The sequence below is a fragment of the Microtus oregoni genome, unplaced genomic scaffold, assembly GCF_018167655.1.
Source record: "Microtus oregoni isolate MIOR12 unplaced genomic scaffold, Mior012 000046F_ref0000063, whole genome shotgun sequence".
NCBI lineage: Eukaryota > Metazoa > Chordata > Mammalia > Rodentia > Cricetidae > Microtus > Microtus oregoni.
Genome location: NW_024543220.1, coordinates 3,357,935 through 3,375,180, shown reverse-complemented (window position 1 = coordinate 3,375,180; position 17,246 = coordinate 3,357,935). Strand labels below are relative to the sequence as shown.

The following is a 17,246-nucleotide window of genomic DNA, read 5'->3' as shown; positions in this document are numbered from 1 at the left end:
GTCAAAAAGTAGAAGTCATCTCCCAAGTCCAGCGGGGAGGGGGAGGAACATGCTGAAGAATGCACACTGGGAATAAATGTCCCAGGTCTGCACAGCTCCTTCAGCTTGGGGCAAAGGGAAAGACGACTTTGTGGTCCTTGCCGTAACCAAGCATTCCTTGTGCTCTTACGGAAACTCCACTGCAAACCAGAGCACTTTAACGACAGGCTTGCCATCTTGGGCGCCTGTCTCCACCCAGGTCTTGTAAGGGGATGGAACTCTTCCCAGAGTGCTCCAGACAACTGATGGAGAACACTGAGCTTGTGGGAAGGTGTGTGATGGAGAGATGCAGGCACCAGTCTTGGGGCTGAGAAGCTGGGATGAGCCTTGCCACCTTCTAATAAAGCCATTTCCTGATCCCCACCCAGCTCCCTCTATATTTCAGTGAACTTAACCACTGGCCCACCCTGTCATGCAGCGCTGCTCCTCCCACAAGGCCTCCCTAGCTCTTCCTTGCAGACCGAGGCACAGACACACCTAAACTTGTAAATTCCCTTCTTTTCCTTTAATATGGGGGAGGCTGTTGGAAAGGCGGGATTTGGGGCTGCAGTGTCCAGTGGGCTGGGTTTAATGCGGCAGGTATGAAGGCCAGAATAAAGCCTGACTCAGTCTCACACGTACTTCCTCCGCCCTATGTCCAGGACTGGGTTGGGCATCGGTGGCTCACAGATTCCCGACCAGACTTTATACCTCCACAGAGCCTGGCTGCCTCAGATGCTGCTGGAGGAGCTGGATGTTGTGCAATAGCTTCTTCTGGTGGCCAGCCAGGGTGATGCCCAGACCCGGCAGGTCTCTGGTGAGGAAGGAGTGGATCAGTCTTGGAGTTGGGCCCTCTCCCTCAATATCTCGGATCTGCTCCCTGGCCTGGGGATCAGAGTATCTCCCCTCCCATCTCATCAAACCCACTTACTCCAGGCTCAGCTGAGCCACATCACTGAAGGTGGAGAGGCCAAACTTGGAGAAGTTGTCCTTGTAGCATTCGAGACCAATGGCCGAAAGCCAGGCCTGGGGAGAGTCCAGGCAAGGAAAGGCCAAGGCCACAGGGTTCAGAAGAGCCTGGGAAGGCCTAAGGTGGGGGAGGGGGAAAGCAAAACAGGTTTCTTCTTCGTCTTACTCTCTCTGCTCAATTTTCTCTTTTGTTTACATCTACCCTCCCTGGCTGTTCCAGGCTCCAGCCCCAAGCTTCAGACCTGTCCCCGGGGCCCCCTTCAGCCTGGAGGGTATCTGGCTTGCGTATCATCTTGTCAAATGCGGCCACGAGCTGGTCAAAGTGAGGCCGATGGGAACGGTCCTTCTGCCAAGTGTCTAACATCAGTAGGTGGAGTCCAGTAGGGCACCCTGGAGGTGGGGGCAGCCGAAACTCTTGCTCTATTGCATTGAGCACCTGCCGGTCAAGAGGAACACGGGATGAGAAGCTATTACTATAGTAAGGGTGTTAGAAAAGGGGTGATGGGCTGAATTCAGGTGTAGCAGGAGGCTGAGATGGCAAGGGAACTATAAAATTTGGAATGTTCCAGTCACAAGATCTTAGGATAAGAATGGGTAAGAAAAGGGTGGGTTTAGGATATGAGAGCATAGGTGGGGTCTAGGTCAAGTTCACCTCCTGCTCACTCATGTCCCAGTAGGGCCGTTCTCCGTAGCTCATCACTTCCCACATAAGTATCCCAAAGCTCCAGACGTCGCTGGCCGTTGTATACTTCCCGTGTGTAATGACCTCTGGGGCTGCCCAGCGAAGCAAGGAACTTGAACCCTGAAGGGGAGAGGTAAACTAGTAATAACCATAGTAAGAGTCACATTCCCTGGGCAACTTAGATGCTTGAATGTCTCAGGAGTCGCACATCCAGCACCTCGTTCCATCCCTGTGACCATCGTGCAGAATAGATACAAGGCGTGGAATCAAAGCTTCATGCTTATGAAACTGCACAAGGTTCTGGGGCTTGAGAGTGGAGCATTTAGGATTTTATACCACTGTGCTGACTCTTCAGCCCGTTATGACGCCTGAGCTGATGGCAAGTCGGAGCTGGTACTAGTTTTGCGGTTCTCTTGTCTTCCTGTCCTCCCTTACTTTTCCTTGCTTCCTTCAGACTCTCAAGTGCTCTAAACCCAGGCTTCCCTCTCCTCACTATGAGATTGAGTCTTTAACCCCAGGCACCATGATATCCCACCAGCGGTTCCCATATTCTGGCTTTCCCTCCAGCATGCTGAAGAGCACTGAGCCGCCAAGGCCCTGAACTCACCTGAGGACTGTGGCCAAGTCGGGCCACCTTGCACACCAGGTGGCTGTTGACCAGCACACTTCGGGCAGAGAGTGCTCGATGCACAAAGGCGAAGCTAGACAGGTACTGCATGGCCGCAGCCACACCCCGCTGCATGGCCACCAGCTGCAGGCTACTGAACTGACCCTCCCGCTGCTGAAGAACAGAGGATAGAGGTCATCAATAGGGAAGGCACACTGCAAAACACATATCGGTGCAAGAGGGCAGTTGGGAACAAATTTAGGAATCAAAATGGCCTGGGAATGAAGGATGAAGACCATGATGGAGGACTGGCTGGTAAGGAGCAGAGGCAAGGTTGTCTTCTGGAAAATGTGGTAGCTGTAAGCTTTCCTTCCTCAACCCAAAACTCCCCTCCTTCACCCGAGAAACACTGACCCTAAGGAAGCTGTCCAGGGGACCAAGCTCCATGAGTTCCGTCAGCACCATGATAGGCCGGCTCTTGGTGACTACACCTTCCAGCCTCAGGATATTGGGGTGCTGGAACTGGCCCAGCAGTGCTGCTCGGCCCAGGAAGGTCATCTTCAGGCTCTCAGCACCTCCTGCCCACAGGGCCTGGATAGCCACAGCCTGTTCTCGTCTTCCCCGTGGCTGTAGTCGGCCCCGGCGCACTTCTCCAAAGGAACCTGGAAGAATAGATACCGGTATGGAAAGAAGTCAGGACGTGTTCAGCTGTGCTTACAAGGAATCGCCAGGCCCTCCCAGGCATCCCTTGCCCCCCTCAAATACCTGCCCCAATGACTTCCTCAATCTTGATATACGTAGGGTCGACTTCTCGAGCAAGCTCTCTGATGGCCTGGCAGGGGTCCTCATATGTGGACGGATCAATGTAATATTTTACTCCAAGCCCTGAAGAGTACAGTGTGTTATGAGCGCATGCTATAAGCATGGGCACCCAAATACCCAAGGCATACCCCACCCATCTACTTCTGGAAGATGGTGAGGAAGGGGCTCTCCCTCACCAGGCATGTGCCTTGCTCCAAGCCCGCAGTCCCTGTCACAATCCCTCTCCCCTTCCCAACCTGGGCTGCTGTACTGCTGCAATTGTTCCGTGTAGCCGGTCCCACGCCGCTTCCTGAGGGGCAAACCAAGAGCCTAGAATCACACCTGTTTCTGTCAGCCTGTGTCTGCCCCCCAACCACCCTGACCCAGCAGACAACTTTCCAGTCACGGGTCTGAGGACTGAGGGGGCTTGACCAGGACCCTCTTACCCTCCCTAGCAATGAACTAGCAGAAGGATAGGCGAGGTGCTAAAAGGTTCCTGGGGTGCCCAGGGCTTGAGTGGTACTGGGGCAAGGTGGGTAGGAATAGCAGGGGCTCACCGCTGGAAGATGACAGCTAGAACAGTGATGGCTGCCAGTAGAAGGAAGGCCAAGGCCCCCAGGATGGAACCAATCACCAAGGACAGCTTCTCTGGTAGCTGGGAGGACACCTCACCTGAAAAATCAGTGGCAGAGTCACAGGGGTGAGCCCGGCTTTCTTTGGGTCTACATGCCTCCGATGCCCCTGGACATCCACAGCGCCATATGCACACACCTCACGCGTACCCTCATCCTTCTGAACATCCTTCCCACCCTACATATTCAAGAACTGTCCACATAGGCTTGTATTACACACATTCATACCTGCAAACACACTCGTATTAATTCACTGTCTCCCATTTTACCCCAACAACCTCTAAAGTCAGGGGTCACCCACAGTATCCTCCGTTTCCAGAGACTCTGGTCTGGAGGGTGATGGGTCAAGATTTATGGCTTAGACAGTCTTGGAACCCCAAATGCCCACCTAAACTTCTTCTCACCTTGAGGTAGGGTCTGGAAATAGACTTTGCCCCCATAGGGGCCATGGCCAGCTGCAGTCCGTGCCCGCACCTGGAAGCCATAGATGTGGCCAGGGCTCAACCGTGTCACAGTGGCAGTGTTAGTCTCACTGGTCAAGGTGAAGGAGTGGGATTCGTCTTCTGCCTAGGGACAACCATCACTCATCACTCTGTCCCTGCTTTTATGCCTGTTTTCCTCTGCGATCTCCCTGGTATCTTGGCACTTCTTGCCCCGCTCTGTAGCAACACCCATGCAGGGTTGGGGTTGTGGTGGCTGAGAGCTCTCGGGGGCACTGCTGAGCACTGCGGAAGCTCCTGACTCACCTGGTCATAGTAGCGCAGCTGGTAGTCGAGGATGTTTCCGTTTGTCTGCTCGGGCTGTGGCCAGGACACTGTGATGCTGTTGGCTGCCCGGCTCACCTGGTGCATCACGGGCACTGCAGAAGGGACTGAGGTGCAGAGTGGAGAATTACTGTTGGGGGGACTGGAGCCTCTGGGAGCAGCAGCACCCAAGGGTGGAGAGGACAGACTCGAGAACGTGATGTCTAACGCAGGCTGGCTGGAAAGCAGGGATGGGGAGGAGGAGAGCTGAGGAGTTGAAGCAAGCTGTCCTTAAGGAGAAGGAAAAGGGCTCACCTTCATGGCTGGTGCTGACATTGATGGCGGCAGCCTGGGGAGGGTCAGGGCTGAGCTCGGACACCCCATTGACAGCCTGCACCTCCAAGATGTATGGCACATGTGCTCGGAGCCCCCCAACTAACACTCGACTCTCAGTCAGGCCCCTCTGGCGGGGGTCGAAATGCACCTCATCCCTGCAGCGACGACACGCCCCCGCACTGCCGGGCTCCCGGTGGCCTCCACACTCCTTGCACACAACATTGAAGAGCAGGTCCCCTCGACCACCCAGCTCCTGAGGCAAACGCCAGTGCAGCATGAGTGCTGAGCCTTGCACCTCAAACCAAAGCTCCCTGGGAGCAGATGGAGGGCCTGAAGGGGGTGGAGGGGGTGGGAAAACGAGGTGAAGGTGGTTAAGGGAGGAAGAAGGTCAGAGGGTGTGACCAAGAGGTCAGAAAGTGGGGCCAGAAAGGAGGGTGGGAAAAAAGGAAAGTGTAGGGGAGGAAACAAAACAAACAAACAAACAATACAAAGTCATTTCAAGTGAACTCCAAAGCCCTTTCATCCCCATTGTTAAATTAGGTTCCCCAAATCCTTACCCATTCCCAGATTTACTGCGTTGACCCAAGTTCAGGACTCACCAGTGCAAGGAGCCTCTGGTGGGTCGGAACTGGCCCTGTAGAAGCCCTGGAGACAAGGGCATACTGGGGCTGCAGGGTCAGGGGAGTGACTGCGGGCTGGACATGGTGAGCAGGGGACATTCCCAGGCAGTGCCTTATAGAACCCTTCAGGGCAGGCTAAGGAGGCAAAGGGGAGAAAATGATGGGTGTCACATTTACTTCAATCACCCAGCCCAGGTTTCTAGCCATGGGCACAGGTTTCTAGTCCATCCCCCAGAGCGGGTTCTCAGTCCTGAGACCCAGCCTCCACCTGCTGTTTCCTGGTTCACAGATCTATTCAGTCAGTCAGGGGACAGAACTCATTTCCACTTATCCATAGCTAGGTATATTGGGGGCTGGGGACAATGTAAGCCCAGAAGCAGGAGTTCCAGGTGAAGATACATTAACTCCATGTAATTATTCTTTTTAGCTCATCCACTACAACATCCTACCTGCCTTTACCTACCATCTCAACAATGAACCCTTCCCTTCCAGATACCCATGGGCACAGAGGAACCCACACAAGATAACCCAAGAATGGAGCAACTTCTGCTCTGTGTCACTTCTTGGGTTCATGGTCTTAGGTTACAAAGCATGGAAATATGGAACACTATATCAATTTCTAGAAATTACAGATGAGTTCAACAAGTAAGTCTGTTGTATACTTTAGAAAGTAAAATTGGGGAAAATGGGTCATTTCCTCAGGTGGCTTATTTGAGATATTTTAAGGACAAAATCAACTTTGCGGTGTTCAGGAGAGAAACCCAAGGCTAAGGGGGTGTGGGAAAGGCTCTCACCTTGGCAGAGCTTGTCTCCACGCGCAGGCTGGTGTCCAGGCTGGCAGCGGCAGGCTCCCACAGCTACCATCCACCTGCCTTCCCCATTGCAGTGTAGCCGCGGGGGGCTGCCCCCTGCCTGGCCTCCCACTCCATCCTCCTCGGGTTCCGCATGAGCTACACAGGTGCCCACAGCCGCCACCAGGGAGGCCCCTCCAGCTCCACTGGCCTGCGTCTCAGGAAAGGACGCAAAGGCACGCAGAATGGAGGGACAGGTGTAGGAGAAGAGCTTGACGGCCACAAGGGCCAGACAGGCCCCCGTGTCCTGGAAGGCCACATAGAAGCCCCGCTGAGTGAGAGGACCAAAGCTGCGCTCTTTGACGTTCAGCTGTAGTCCCACCCGCTGACCAGTCCTGTGGGGTCCCACAGCCCACGAGGAAGAGGAGGAAGAGGCAGGGAAGCTTTCGTCCGCCGCAATTGTGTCCACTTTGGTCCAGCGTTTGAGGTGCCAGGCTGAAACGCTGTCGGGGCTGTCAGGCTCCTCAGCCTGCCGGTAGTAAAGAGTGAAGGTCTCCCGGCAGGTGCCCCCGCTGACACCCAGGCTGGAACATGCTCGCACAGAGAAGTGAAGGCGGATGTGCGCCCTCTGGGCCCCTCGCCGCTCCACGAAGTGTGTCTGCAGCCAATTGTCCTGCCCAGCACCTGGAGGGACCCCTGCCACATGGCATGCTTCGAAGGTCCGAGTCAGCCGACGCTGGTCATCTAGAACACTCACCTCGTCCCACTGCAAGGGGACCAGGAGAAACAATTAACATGGTGGGGCTGTGTCTGTTCTACTGAGATATACCATTAATGCCAAGCAAAGTAAGAGAAGGTACCCTGAAATTCTGTTCCTCACAATGGATGGGAGTCTTAACTCACAGCTTTTATCCAGGGTTTCCTCCCCCGATTCCACTTTCTAGGGAGCAGCGAGGGCCAGAGGGTGGGTTCAGAGTGAAGAGTGGTACTCACCCCACCTGGTGGGTAGGTGAGCCAGCCAATCTCAGAGGTCTCTCCTGTGGTATCCAGCAGTACCTCTGTTCAGACATAATGGGACACACTGTGAAAAGCCTCCAGCTGGCAAGACTACTCCCACTCCATTCCATGGAAAACCAAATACTGCCCTTCCCGGATCCATTTAATTTGCCAGCAGGAGTTCAGTGGCTGTGAGGCTGTGATCCTGAGTCTCAAATACTCGATGCAAGTACTGTTCACCCTCCCTACAAGCGTCCTTAATATCGTCACTCTTGTTCTCCATCCCCTCCCACTGGACACCTCTCCTGCCTCCCCTCCTTCCTACCTTCCAGGGCCAGGACTGAGGGCCCCAGAACCAGGACCCACAGACTGCACACTATGCCCGCCACTCTGCTCCCTGGCCCAGCAGTGTCCTCAGTAGCCATGAGGTATCTTCAGCACTCCCACCATTGCCTCGGCTGCCACCCTGCTCTGAGGCGGGGCTGCAGCTTTTGCAAGACCCAGGGGCTGCAGCCAAGCTTGCTTCCTAGGGAAAATTCGGGATAAAAAGAGGCAGAGAGGAAAAGTCGGTTTCAGCCGCGGTATAGGTGCCCAGACTTCATATCACGCCTGCTCTATAGGTCTCAAACTGTCCCCGAACCAACTGTGGGCACGAGGCCAGTAAACACTGACTCAGGTGAGTTTGCTATGCACTTTCCACTCTGCTGTAGAGACACATGCCATGCCCCTCTCCTGTCCTCTCCTGTCCTCTCCTATTTTCTCCTCTCCTCTCCTCTCCATGTGACTATCTCAAAGCCCTCATTCGTAGAGAGGAAGGACAGCAGAGTGTTAAGCCAGCCTTACCCTTTTTGTCTGGACGGAGTTATTCCAGTTTGTTCTCTTCATTTACTCTGCACCTTTCCTCCAGCCGCCGACCTGTATGGTAGTTAAAAGTCTCTTCTCGTTAAGAGCACTCTCCCCTATGGACACGTGGGTTCTCACTAGGCCCCCCGCAATTCTGCTCCGACTACTCTAGATTGTTTTACAGAGACAGGGAATCAAAGGGGACAAAGAGAGAGGCCCGTGGGGTATGAAGGGAGGGGAGGTGGAGGAACAGATGTAGAAAGAACACAGGCATAAGGGCCCTGAAAGATAAATGAGGCTGGGTTAGAAAAGGACAGAGCTATGTAGGTCTGACACTCAACTCAGAACAAAGGTTCTCTTCCCCGAGGGGCATGTTTTCCCTTGCAGCTTACAAAAAACTGAGCACATAGCGTAAACATATGGAAGGATGCTTCTTCTTTGCTCATTAACTGAAGCAAGGCATGTTGAAACAGCAGTGACAAGCCATTCGATACAGAGGGATGTTGGTGCCTTTACCATGCATGCATGTTACCATCCTGTTCCCCAGTGTGATGGTTTTAAGAGGTGGGGCCTTTGGGAGGTAGTTATGCAAGGAAGATTTACACCAATGGATTAGTATCCTCAGAAGAGATACTGTAGCCCTCTCTCCGTGTTGTGAAATCACAATGAATAGAGGACAGTCTGCAATGAAGACGGTGGTCCTCACCACAACCCAGCCACGCTGGTACCCTCATCTCTGAATAGCCTCTGAGTGGTGAGGAACACACTTCTGTTGCTTATTAGCTGTCATTTCTCAACTGGTGGTCGTCTGTTGTGGTAGGCTGAAATGCATAAAATATCACTTTAACCTATGAGATGGACAATACACAGTCTGACAAGCTATGGTAAGGGTCTCTTCTCTAAATTGTTCTGAAGAATGCATATTGTATACAGCATGTGGAGCATAACTAGCAATATCTGCCTACTATTTGACTTCTGGAAGTCCTGCAGGTATCATGAATTTGCATGTACTTGTTTGAACAAGGGTGGATATTCATGAGTCCTGGGGGTGGGGTGATGCTGGGGATTGAACCCAACTCCAAGTTTTGTCCTCAGCCACTGTGAACTGTTGGTAAAGGGAAAGCAATGTAAAGTGACTGAACATCTGTAGGAAGAGGGTTGGGAAATTATGGTACACCCTAAGCGCAAATATGAGCTGTGCATGTAATAACATGAAAATGATTTTCAAGTAAAAGCTATATGTGCTGAATGGTAGAGTAGGCTCCCACTTGTTAACTTGAGAATAGGTTCTGGGCTCCATATTTAGCTTGGTGGTAGAGCATTTGCTTAACATATGTGAGGTCCTTGGTTCAATCCCATCATTAGAAATAAAAAGCGAATAAATACCTATGCATGTGGAAAAATATTAGGGAGTGATACAGGGAAGTGATTAGGGAAAAAAGAAAATGAAAGGGACTGGGGAAATATTTTCATTGTCGTCTAATTTTTATAGTAAAATAATGTTGTATAATTTTTATAGTAAAATAATCTTTCATAAGTATTTATTATGTTTTGAACTTAATGATGAATTAAGATTTATTTTACAGACTGTAACTAGTAACTGTTTAGTAAAATGAATCAAGAGAGTGTTTATGCCCTCTGAGTGATTTCTATGGTTTACCTATATCCAGCCCTTTCAGGAAACTCCTGTAGCCATTGGTAGGTACAGTTCTATACCCAATAGCCTGCCAAGGCATGGCTGCTTCTATGGTGAAGACCAGCTCCACCACTGGTGGTACTTTTGACTTTCTCTGTAACTTGGTCTCAAATGTGGCCTATAAACAAGAATAGCAGGATTCATTCATTTCTGATGAGGAAAAAAATAAAAGGCATGTTGCTCACAATACTGAGAGAACATAGAAGGAAGCAAGCAAGCAAAACAAACAGCAAAACCCAAGGCCAATTGGAAGGGCAACCTCACCCCGGGTGCACGTGGCCTGGTCATCCAGTGATAGAAAAAAGTCGTATTTGCCAATGCAGCCAAAGTTGAACTGAAGCTGTACTTGACTGTGATGTACAGAAACGCTATAATTTAATTCCTGCTCATCTGAGTTACTTTTCTGGTAGAGATATTATGTGTGTGATAAGATAAAGCCTTTAGCGTCATTTCATGAAGCCATCCTAGAGGGAGACTTTCTGTACACACCTGGGGGCTGATGAGTAGCAATCAAGTAGCCAGTGAATTCTTCCCCTTATCACCACTTATGCCCTACATGTGAAATAGACAATCCACAGCCTATATAAAGAGGCAGGTACTGAACAGTTCCACGTAGGAAACCAGTTTGTAAGAAGCTGAAGGCACTGTTCTGCATGATGCCAGGATCTCTCCCAGATTAAGTGAATGCTCTAGAGAAGAACTTCAGAGCTTATGTAGCTGTCTAAATCTTTGTGATGCTGGCTCCAGCATCAATATCTGTTTTGCGAACACTGTGAAGTAAAACATGTTGGAGATGTAATCTGACAACGTGGCTTGTCAGAAGGGCCCAGGTTCTATCCAGAGCCACGGTTTTTGAGTACTTTGATATCGAGATCAGAAGATGCCAGAAGCAGGCTTTTAAATAGAGAAGGCTACTTTACACTATACCTAGGAGATATTCCTCAAAATAGTTTCTTTCACACAGAACGTGAGTGGGTACAAAGAAAAAACAGTAAAGAATGAGCCTTCTTACACTCACAAGCATACAATCACGGAGAACGAATAATTAATGTTTTGTTAGCATTGTTGATAGAATATTTTGTTTGAAAGAGAAAAGTGAGACAGAAAAAATAACAGAGAGTATCAGTTGTGCAATACGGAACATTCTAAAAGATGAAGAATGATAAAATAATTGCTTGGATAAGGTGTGATAGGGTAGAGCCTTAGCATGCATCTTGATGACAATACAGAGCTGGTCTACCTCTAGATGATTCAGAAAATAGCAAAAGCAATGATGAAATATGTTAAAGCCACAGAACTCTTGTCATCAGGAATCCAAAAGAATAAAATATAGACACGGAATGTAGATTGTTATCCGAGCACTTGCTTTTTTTCCTTTTATAATTTTACTAAGAGCAAAGACATTCATGTTTTAAAAAATGCTTGACAATCTTACAGTATTCAGCAGAATATTTTGATGCTGGCAGTGAATCTTCAGATTCAGACCCAGAATATTGAAGACTGAAAACAAGTGCATTCAGGGGAAAATGGTTGCTGAGTCAGAGTAAAAAGTTAGATCAATTCGTGCTAAACCAACCAACCACGTCTCCTATCTATACATAAAAAGATTCACAGTGTTTCTCCATTGCCAGAATAAAAATAAAGACAGAAGAAACCTTGAGATATGGAGTAATTGCTGTCAACTATGCCATACCACTGCGGATCTTCTGAAGCAAGTTCCAAAGGTAGAAAAACAAGAGACAAGACAGGAGTGTTCCTCATGTCTGGAATACTAAGGAGGCAGGGCTTAGCACCTGACTTTCAAAGGCTGCTCTGCAGCTTGTAGCCACAACACCCCCTTATTTGGTACAGGAGGAATAGCTCGAGCACAGACAAGCATCCTGTAGCTGAAGGGGCAGAGATCAGGCTCAAGTCTCTTTGAGCCCCTCCCTCCTAGACTATCTGTGATTCCTATTTCTGCTGCAGCTCAAGAAAGGAACCGGTCAGGGTTTGGAAATCCTCAGACTTCAGCAAGGGCAATAAACTGATTCCAATCAGGAAAACATTTGTATTTTAGAAGTACATGAGGCCTTAAAAATATAAAATACCCAAAGCAGCAGAAATGTGGATGTAAATGATAATTCAGAAAAAGGCCAACAGGACAGCTTCATGTGACAAAAATCACATTGTATATGACTTTGCATTTTTCTTTTCCTCAGCCCCTTTCTGGGGTCTATCACTTCCTCCTTTTTGATGTGATGGAGACACCAGATCATAAGCCTGATACACTCGCTCTATTTTATAAGAAAATAAAGCAGGGTCTTAGGCATCGAGGCTGGATCTTCTCTTAGAAAATGGCGAAATCTAGAGATGTGTTGCATTTTTGAGAATTAGATATTGATTGCAAATTCTGTTTTCTCCAAGAATAAAAGGTTGGAGAGTAAATTAAATCAGCAAATCTGTAAGAGCTTTAAAAATTAACTATGCTTACATGAAGTGCTAAATGTGGTAGCTTGGTGAACAAATCCAGCTTATTTGATAGTTTATGCACCACACTCTAAATTAAAATTAAAATAACATAAGAGGAGTCAGCTTAAAGCAAGGAATGGCAGAGATGTATGGATCATTAAAAGTGGTTACTGTAGGAGGGCACTAGGGATGGAGAACCCAAAGTAGGGATAACTAACTCTTACACATGCTTGAATTGTGTTGTTCTTATTATAATAAGCACATCTTACTTTTACAGTTCCAGCCTAAGCAAAGCTGGGATACACGAAAGGATGCTTTTGAAACTAAACACATAGAGCATGTGTTTGTATGTGTAATTAATTTTCCCTTTTATACCTGCCAGATTTCAGAAAACATAGGAATTTTCAGCTATGAGACACGAGGAACAAAGCTGGGAATGAACAGGAGAGAGAATGTCAGCAACAAAGGCAAAGTAACTTTTATTCCTGGGAGTTCTTTAAGCTTCTCTCTCAAGAAGGTAAAGTTGTCATGCTTCTCCGTCCCATATTGGGCTAAGGACTATGTCTACAAAGGCAAAGAGGGAACTGAGTAAGAGAGACATAGGGAACTGGATACTTGCAACATGTCAGGAGGGGCTCCCTGGCACCAGAGGGAGGCTTGAGAGATTTTCATGAGGTGTGGTCAGCTGCTGTCCATCAGGGATAGGGAGCATTCCCAAAGCAAAGGGCCAGTGGCTTTAGGTCTCTTGCGGTTGCTGAGCTGGTTTTCACACCTGTTAGCTGCAGGGTCAGCGTGGGAGGGGTCAGCACCATAGGCTGGTCCTCTGTCCTGTTCTGCAGCTGTTAAACGCCCCGGAAATTCCAATATAATCCTTGCTCAGCTTACTGCTGCAGTCTCTACCCTTTAATCTGCACCCTGGAGATCCTCTGGTGAGTGCTCTCCGTGCTCTGGCCTGGTGCCTTGAAAAGGATCCCAGGAGGCTTCAAGGCAGCCTCCATGACAGACAGGGAGGGGATGGCTGTCCTCTGACTCTTGATCTTTTGGTGGCCAGCTCGAAGAAGCCAATTTGTGGACCATCTAGCTGAGGACAGTTCTATGTCCCCAGAGATCTCCAGTCTCCAAGAATGTCCCCCAGAAGCAGCTCGTTCAAGCACTTGTGCCTCCCACTCCCAGTCTTTGCAGACAGGAGAGGCATTTAAGATGCAAGCAATGTCTAGGTCTAGCCAGACAGCCATTGAGAATGAAGCATGCTGGCTGTTCACTGGCTGGGGTGATGATGGCACTGGAAAAGCTTATAATGGAGTGTTTGGGGACAAACACGGATGAGCAAGAGCGATGAGTTCTGAAAGGTAATGAGAGAAAGCCCCGAGGTCCAAGAGTAGTACCTTGATCAGTGGATGGCTGGTAGAAGGTATAAGGGAACATACATGAGATGGGGGTAGGCAGCAGCAAAGAGCTGGGGAATGAGTGGCAGGGGTCATAGGAGTTGCTGTCCTTGCTGTGAGCCCTGATCCATCCTCACCGCTCTCCAGGAAGAAGATTCTGCACAAGTGCCTGGGTGAGCGAGTGTGGGGTAGAGAAAGGGGAGCCAAAGCTTACAGCACCCTCAGATGTTACCATAGTCCTCCCAAGTGCAGTGAGGAATGACAGAGTGACAGAAAACCTTATGGCCAGGTTCAGGAGGTGGTGAAGTGCTGGAGAAATTCTATCCCAGAAAAAAACCCTGCCTTTCCCATGTTCAGTCATCCAAGCATGTTATTTCCAGCAAGCTGGCAACTCCATGGTCTTTACCAATCATATGCTTGTACAATGAGTGGACCAATAGACTCAAAAGGAATCTTCTATATGTCATTAGGTATGTACAGTGGGACATTCATGGCAATCTTCCTTCAGGACAAAAGGCCCATAGCTTTCAAATGTCCATAGCTGCTATGAGCAAGTGTCCCTCAGTGTCCTATTACTGAGTCAGCTTCCAAGGACAGTCCACAGTGCTACCAGTCACTCCCACTGGCCTTTCAGTTGAGAAGCATCATCTCCCCTTCTAGAACCAAAGTCAAATTCCCCTGACGGGTGGAGGGCCTGGGTTAACTGATTGGGAACAGGCCGGGCAGCTCTTCTACATGGGCACTGCCAGGGACATTACAACATCAGCTATGCTGGTCCCCTGCCAGCTCCCCCAGGGATGGGAGGAGAGAGGGTGCCAGACGGCCAAGATCAGTGGGCAGGGGCAGAGGCAGGCTGGGCCAAGCACCCAGATGCATAGAGGGGGTGGAGCTGGGCAGGAGCAGGCAGGAGATTTTGTTTGCAACTGGAGATGGGGTGCTTATGGTTGGGGCTCAGAATCCAAGCCTCTATCTCCAGGTTTAAGGGGTGGGGGATATTGGTGGAGATGTAGATTGGCCCCCTGGCACCTCCCAGCAGCGAAGAGATTGGAGAGATGCCATAGGAGTCAGAGGCACGGGCAAACCTTTTCTGAACGCTCAGAGCCTGACCTTTGCGAGGTTACGACACACACACCCCCACCCCAAGCCAGAGGCAGAGGAGGGTCGCCGGAAATGTGATGAAAGAATTCTAACACCCAGGATACCCAGAATAGCGGGCATCGATGAAGGCTAGGGAAGGGACAGTTCCTCGGGAACCTACTCTTGCCTTGGAGAGGTATACTCAGTACTCCCCCAGAAGACTCCCCCCCACCCTCGCTGTGCATAGGCCCAGGCTAGAGCAATCCTCTACTTTGCAAACCTTCATCCCTTAGTCTCCAGACACTGTATCCTTCGACCTCCCAAATCCCTAGCTCACCTTCCCGCCGGCCTCCAGTTTTGCAGGTCTGCGCCCCTGAGGCCCCCGTGTTGGACCTGCAGCTAGCCGCTCTCTCCCAGCGTCGTGCGTGTCCTCTTGGGTCTGAGGAGCTCGCTTCCTTGCAGCCGGCGTCTGCTTGTCGCTTGGAGTCTCTGGGATTCTGGGGAGGACTCAGGCTGCAGGCAGGGGCTGCTCCCAAGACGGGGCCCCGAGGAATCCTGCGGGAGCCGGTGTCACGATCCGATCTCTGGTCTCGGGTTCGGACGCCCGCTGCTTTGGAGCGCTGGCTGGGCAAAAGCAGCCGGCCCGCCCCCTCTCGTCCCTCCCAGCCTGGCCCGCCCCTCTCCGGCCCCTTCGGCCGCCCTCTCTCTCCTCTTCCGGGAGCGGAGCCCGCCCTCCGGGCCTAGGACCCGAGTGCACAGCACCCTGTACCCGCTCCCCTGTGTGGCGAGCGGTGGAGACGCCAAGCGCGCCCTGGGCCCGCCCGTGTGCTGGGGAGGGTCGGCTTCCTTCTACAGGTCCTGGCCAGGGGAGGAGACGTGGGCCGGAGGATGGCACGCGTTAGGGTCCGAGAGGAGGCAATCAGTGGGTGCTGCAGCGAGGCATGTTTAAAACCCTGGTACTCGCACTGGAGCATCGGCGGAGCAAAGCGCTACTGGCTGGCGGCTGATGGCCAGGGCCGGGCAGAAGCCCAAGCGCAGCGCCCCTGGCTCCTCCTTCCCTCTTTAACTCTAGGAACTCAACCAGTGGGGCTCCTACTCAGGGGTGAATCGAGGTGGGCGTGAGCAGAGAAAAGAGAAAAAGGAGGAGGTAGACGAAGAAACGAATCTCGAGTCACGGGAGGGCAGGAAATCCAGAGAGAGTGCAGGCGTCTGGAGAGGAAATCGTCCCCGTGCTAGCTTCAAACTTGTATCTCTTTCTGAGCCTGCATCTGGGTCAGCGTTAGGGCCTCTGACTCCAACCTCCCTCCCTGGCTCCATCCTCCTCAAAGACAGGGAAGCCAGGGGCGGAGTCCGGGAAGTCTGATGTCTTTGCCATGGCTCGGACAAGTCCCTGCACCTCTGGGTGCCACCTCCCTGGCGCGCGCTCCGCAGAGAACCTTCCCACAGCGATGAGAGGCGGTGGAAGGTGTACTCAGTCGGTGCCTGGAAGCAGAGGCGGAACAGAGCGGGTGCACTTGTAGGGAGAAACGTTTCTGCCCACCCCTAACCAATTCTAAACTGGAGGACTGGTTTGGGGGGTCTATTGTTTAGGTCCCGCCGAGCTGGGCTGCAGCCTTCTCACGAAGTGTTGCTACCACCTGCTGGTTCTTTTAGGGAGCACAGGCACCTGGTAAATTTCTCGGGCCCATTTTCTTCTCCCCCTCATCACCCTGTCTCATCTTATCCCCCTCTTTCATTTATTCAAAAGCATACTTATGAAAGCGCTAGCTGCATATGGGCTGATCGCAACTGGTACTTAAAGAGCGTTTAGAAACTAATGGAAATTGTGAAATAGACTATGAGCCAACATGCACAAGAAACCAAACAATGAAACTCGTTGAGGCACCGAGAGAGAAACAGGCTTTAATGAATTGGCTGAATGAGTGATAGAAAGATAAAAATAAATAACGAGTCCCCACTTGGGCAGGAGGTTGTTCGCTCATAATATCGAGGGTCAATTAATAAGCCTGATTAAATTTAATGACCTGCGTTTGGACCTCATTAAAACTCCAATTACACTGGTGTGTCTATAATGCTTGATTCTTCCATTTGTTTTGAAGCTCTCTGATAAAGGGCTGTGGTCAGCTCTTTCCAAAGCTTTCAACGACTGAAAAAAAAAAGACCTAAATCCTCATCATATGCATTAATAGATAATTCTATCATGTATCTATCATCATATCATCCAGACATCTATGTATTTTCTTTTATCCATCTAGCATGCTGCTTATGTTCTCACTAAACATATACCCTATACCTCAAGCCCCTCCTAGATGTACTAACAATATGCCCGGAAACTTGAAAAAGTAATAAAGTACATAATTAAAGTATGTTTAAATATATTCACAAACCTAAAATGTAGCTATTTCTTTATGAAGCCTAGCAATTCCAGTATAAATTTGTATCACACCACACATTGCTATTAAAATAAAATATTTGTTTTCTTTTTATTTATGACATATTACAGATGCCATTTTTTAATTCAAACTTAGGTGGTTAGTTACTTTTTCTTCTTAAGAAAATCTGAGGGCATCTAGTTTTCAAACAAGGCACCACCAGGATGCAT

At 50.1% G+C, this 17,246-nt stretch overlaps 1 protein-coding gene across 1 annotated transcript; it reads right to left on the bottom strand.

The window, feature by feature from the left end:
* Positions 1 to 510: 510 nt before the first annotated feature.
* Ephb6 (EPH receptor B6) lies at positions 511 to 16,168 on the bottom strand. Its single transcript, XM_041634804.1, has 18 exons — positions 14,982 to 16,168; positions 8,039 to 8,110; positions 7,521 to 7,721; positions 7,193 to 7,257; positions 6,203 to 6,965; positions 5,388 to 5,543; positions 4,768 to 5,118; positions 4,456 to 4,580; positions 4,114 to 4,276; positions 3,635 to 3,749; positions 3,335 to 3,387; positions 3,042 to 3,161; positions 2,691 to 2,938; positions 2,277 to 2,450; positions 1,640 to 1,789; positions 1,230 to 1,423; positions 950 to 1,105; positions 511 to 832 (listed from the first exon to the last, which is right to left on the bottom strand). The coding sequence occupies exons 3-18, from the start codon at positions 7,618 to 7,620 to the stop codon at positions 724 to 726; spliced, it is 3,042 nt and encodes a 1,013-aa protein (XP_041490738.1). The 5' UTR covers positions 7,621 to 7,721; positions 8,039 to 8,110; positions 14,982 to 16,168; the 3' UTR covers positions 511 to 723.
* Between the last annotated feature and the right edge of the window lie 1,078 nt (positions 16,169 to 17,246).

Bases quoted from the DNA above. Each gene is read 5' to 3' on its own strand.
- Ephb6 (XM_041634804.1), bottom strand. From the start codon at position 7,620: ATGGCTACTGAGGACACTGCTGGGCCAGGGAGCAGAGTGGCGGGCATA. The intron at 1,106-1,229 runs GTCTGAAGCTTG...CCCCCACCTTAG, and splicing joins GAAGGGGGCCCCGGGGACAG to GCCTTCCCAGGCTCTTCTGA. The intron at 833-949 runs GTAAGTGGGTTT...CTTCCTCACCAG, and splicing joins GTGGCTCAGCTGAGCCTGGA to AGACCTGCCGGGTCTGGGCA.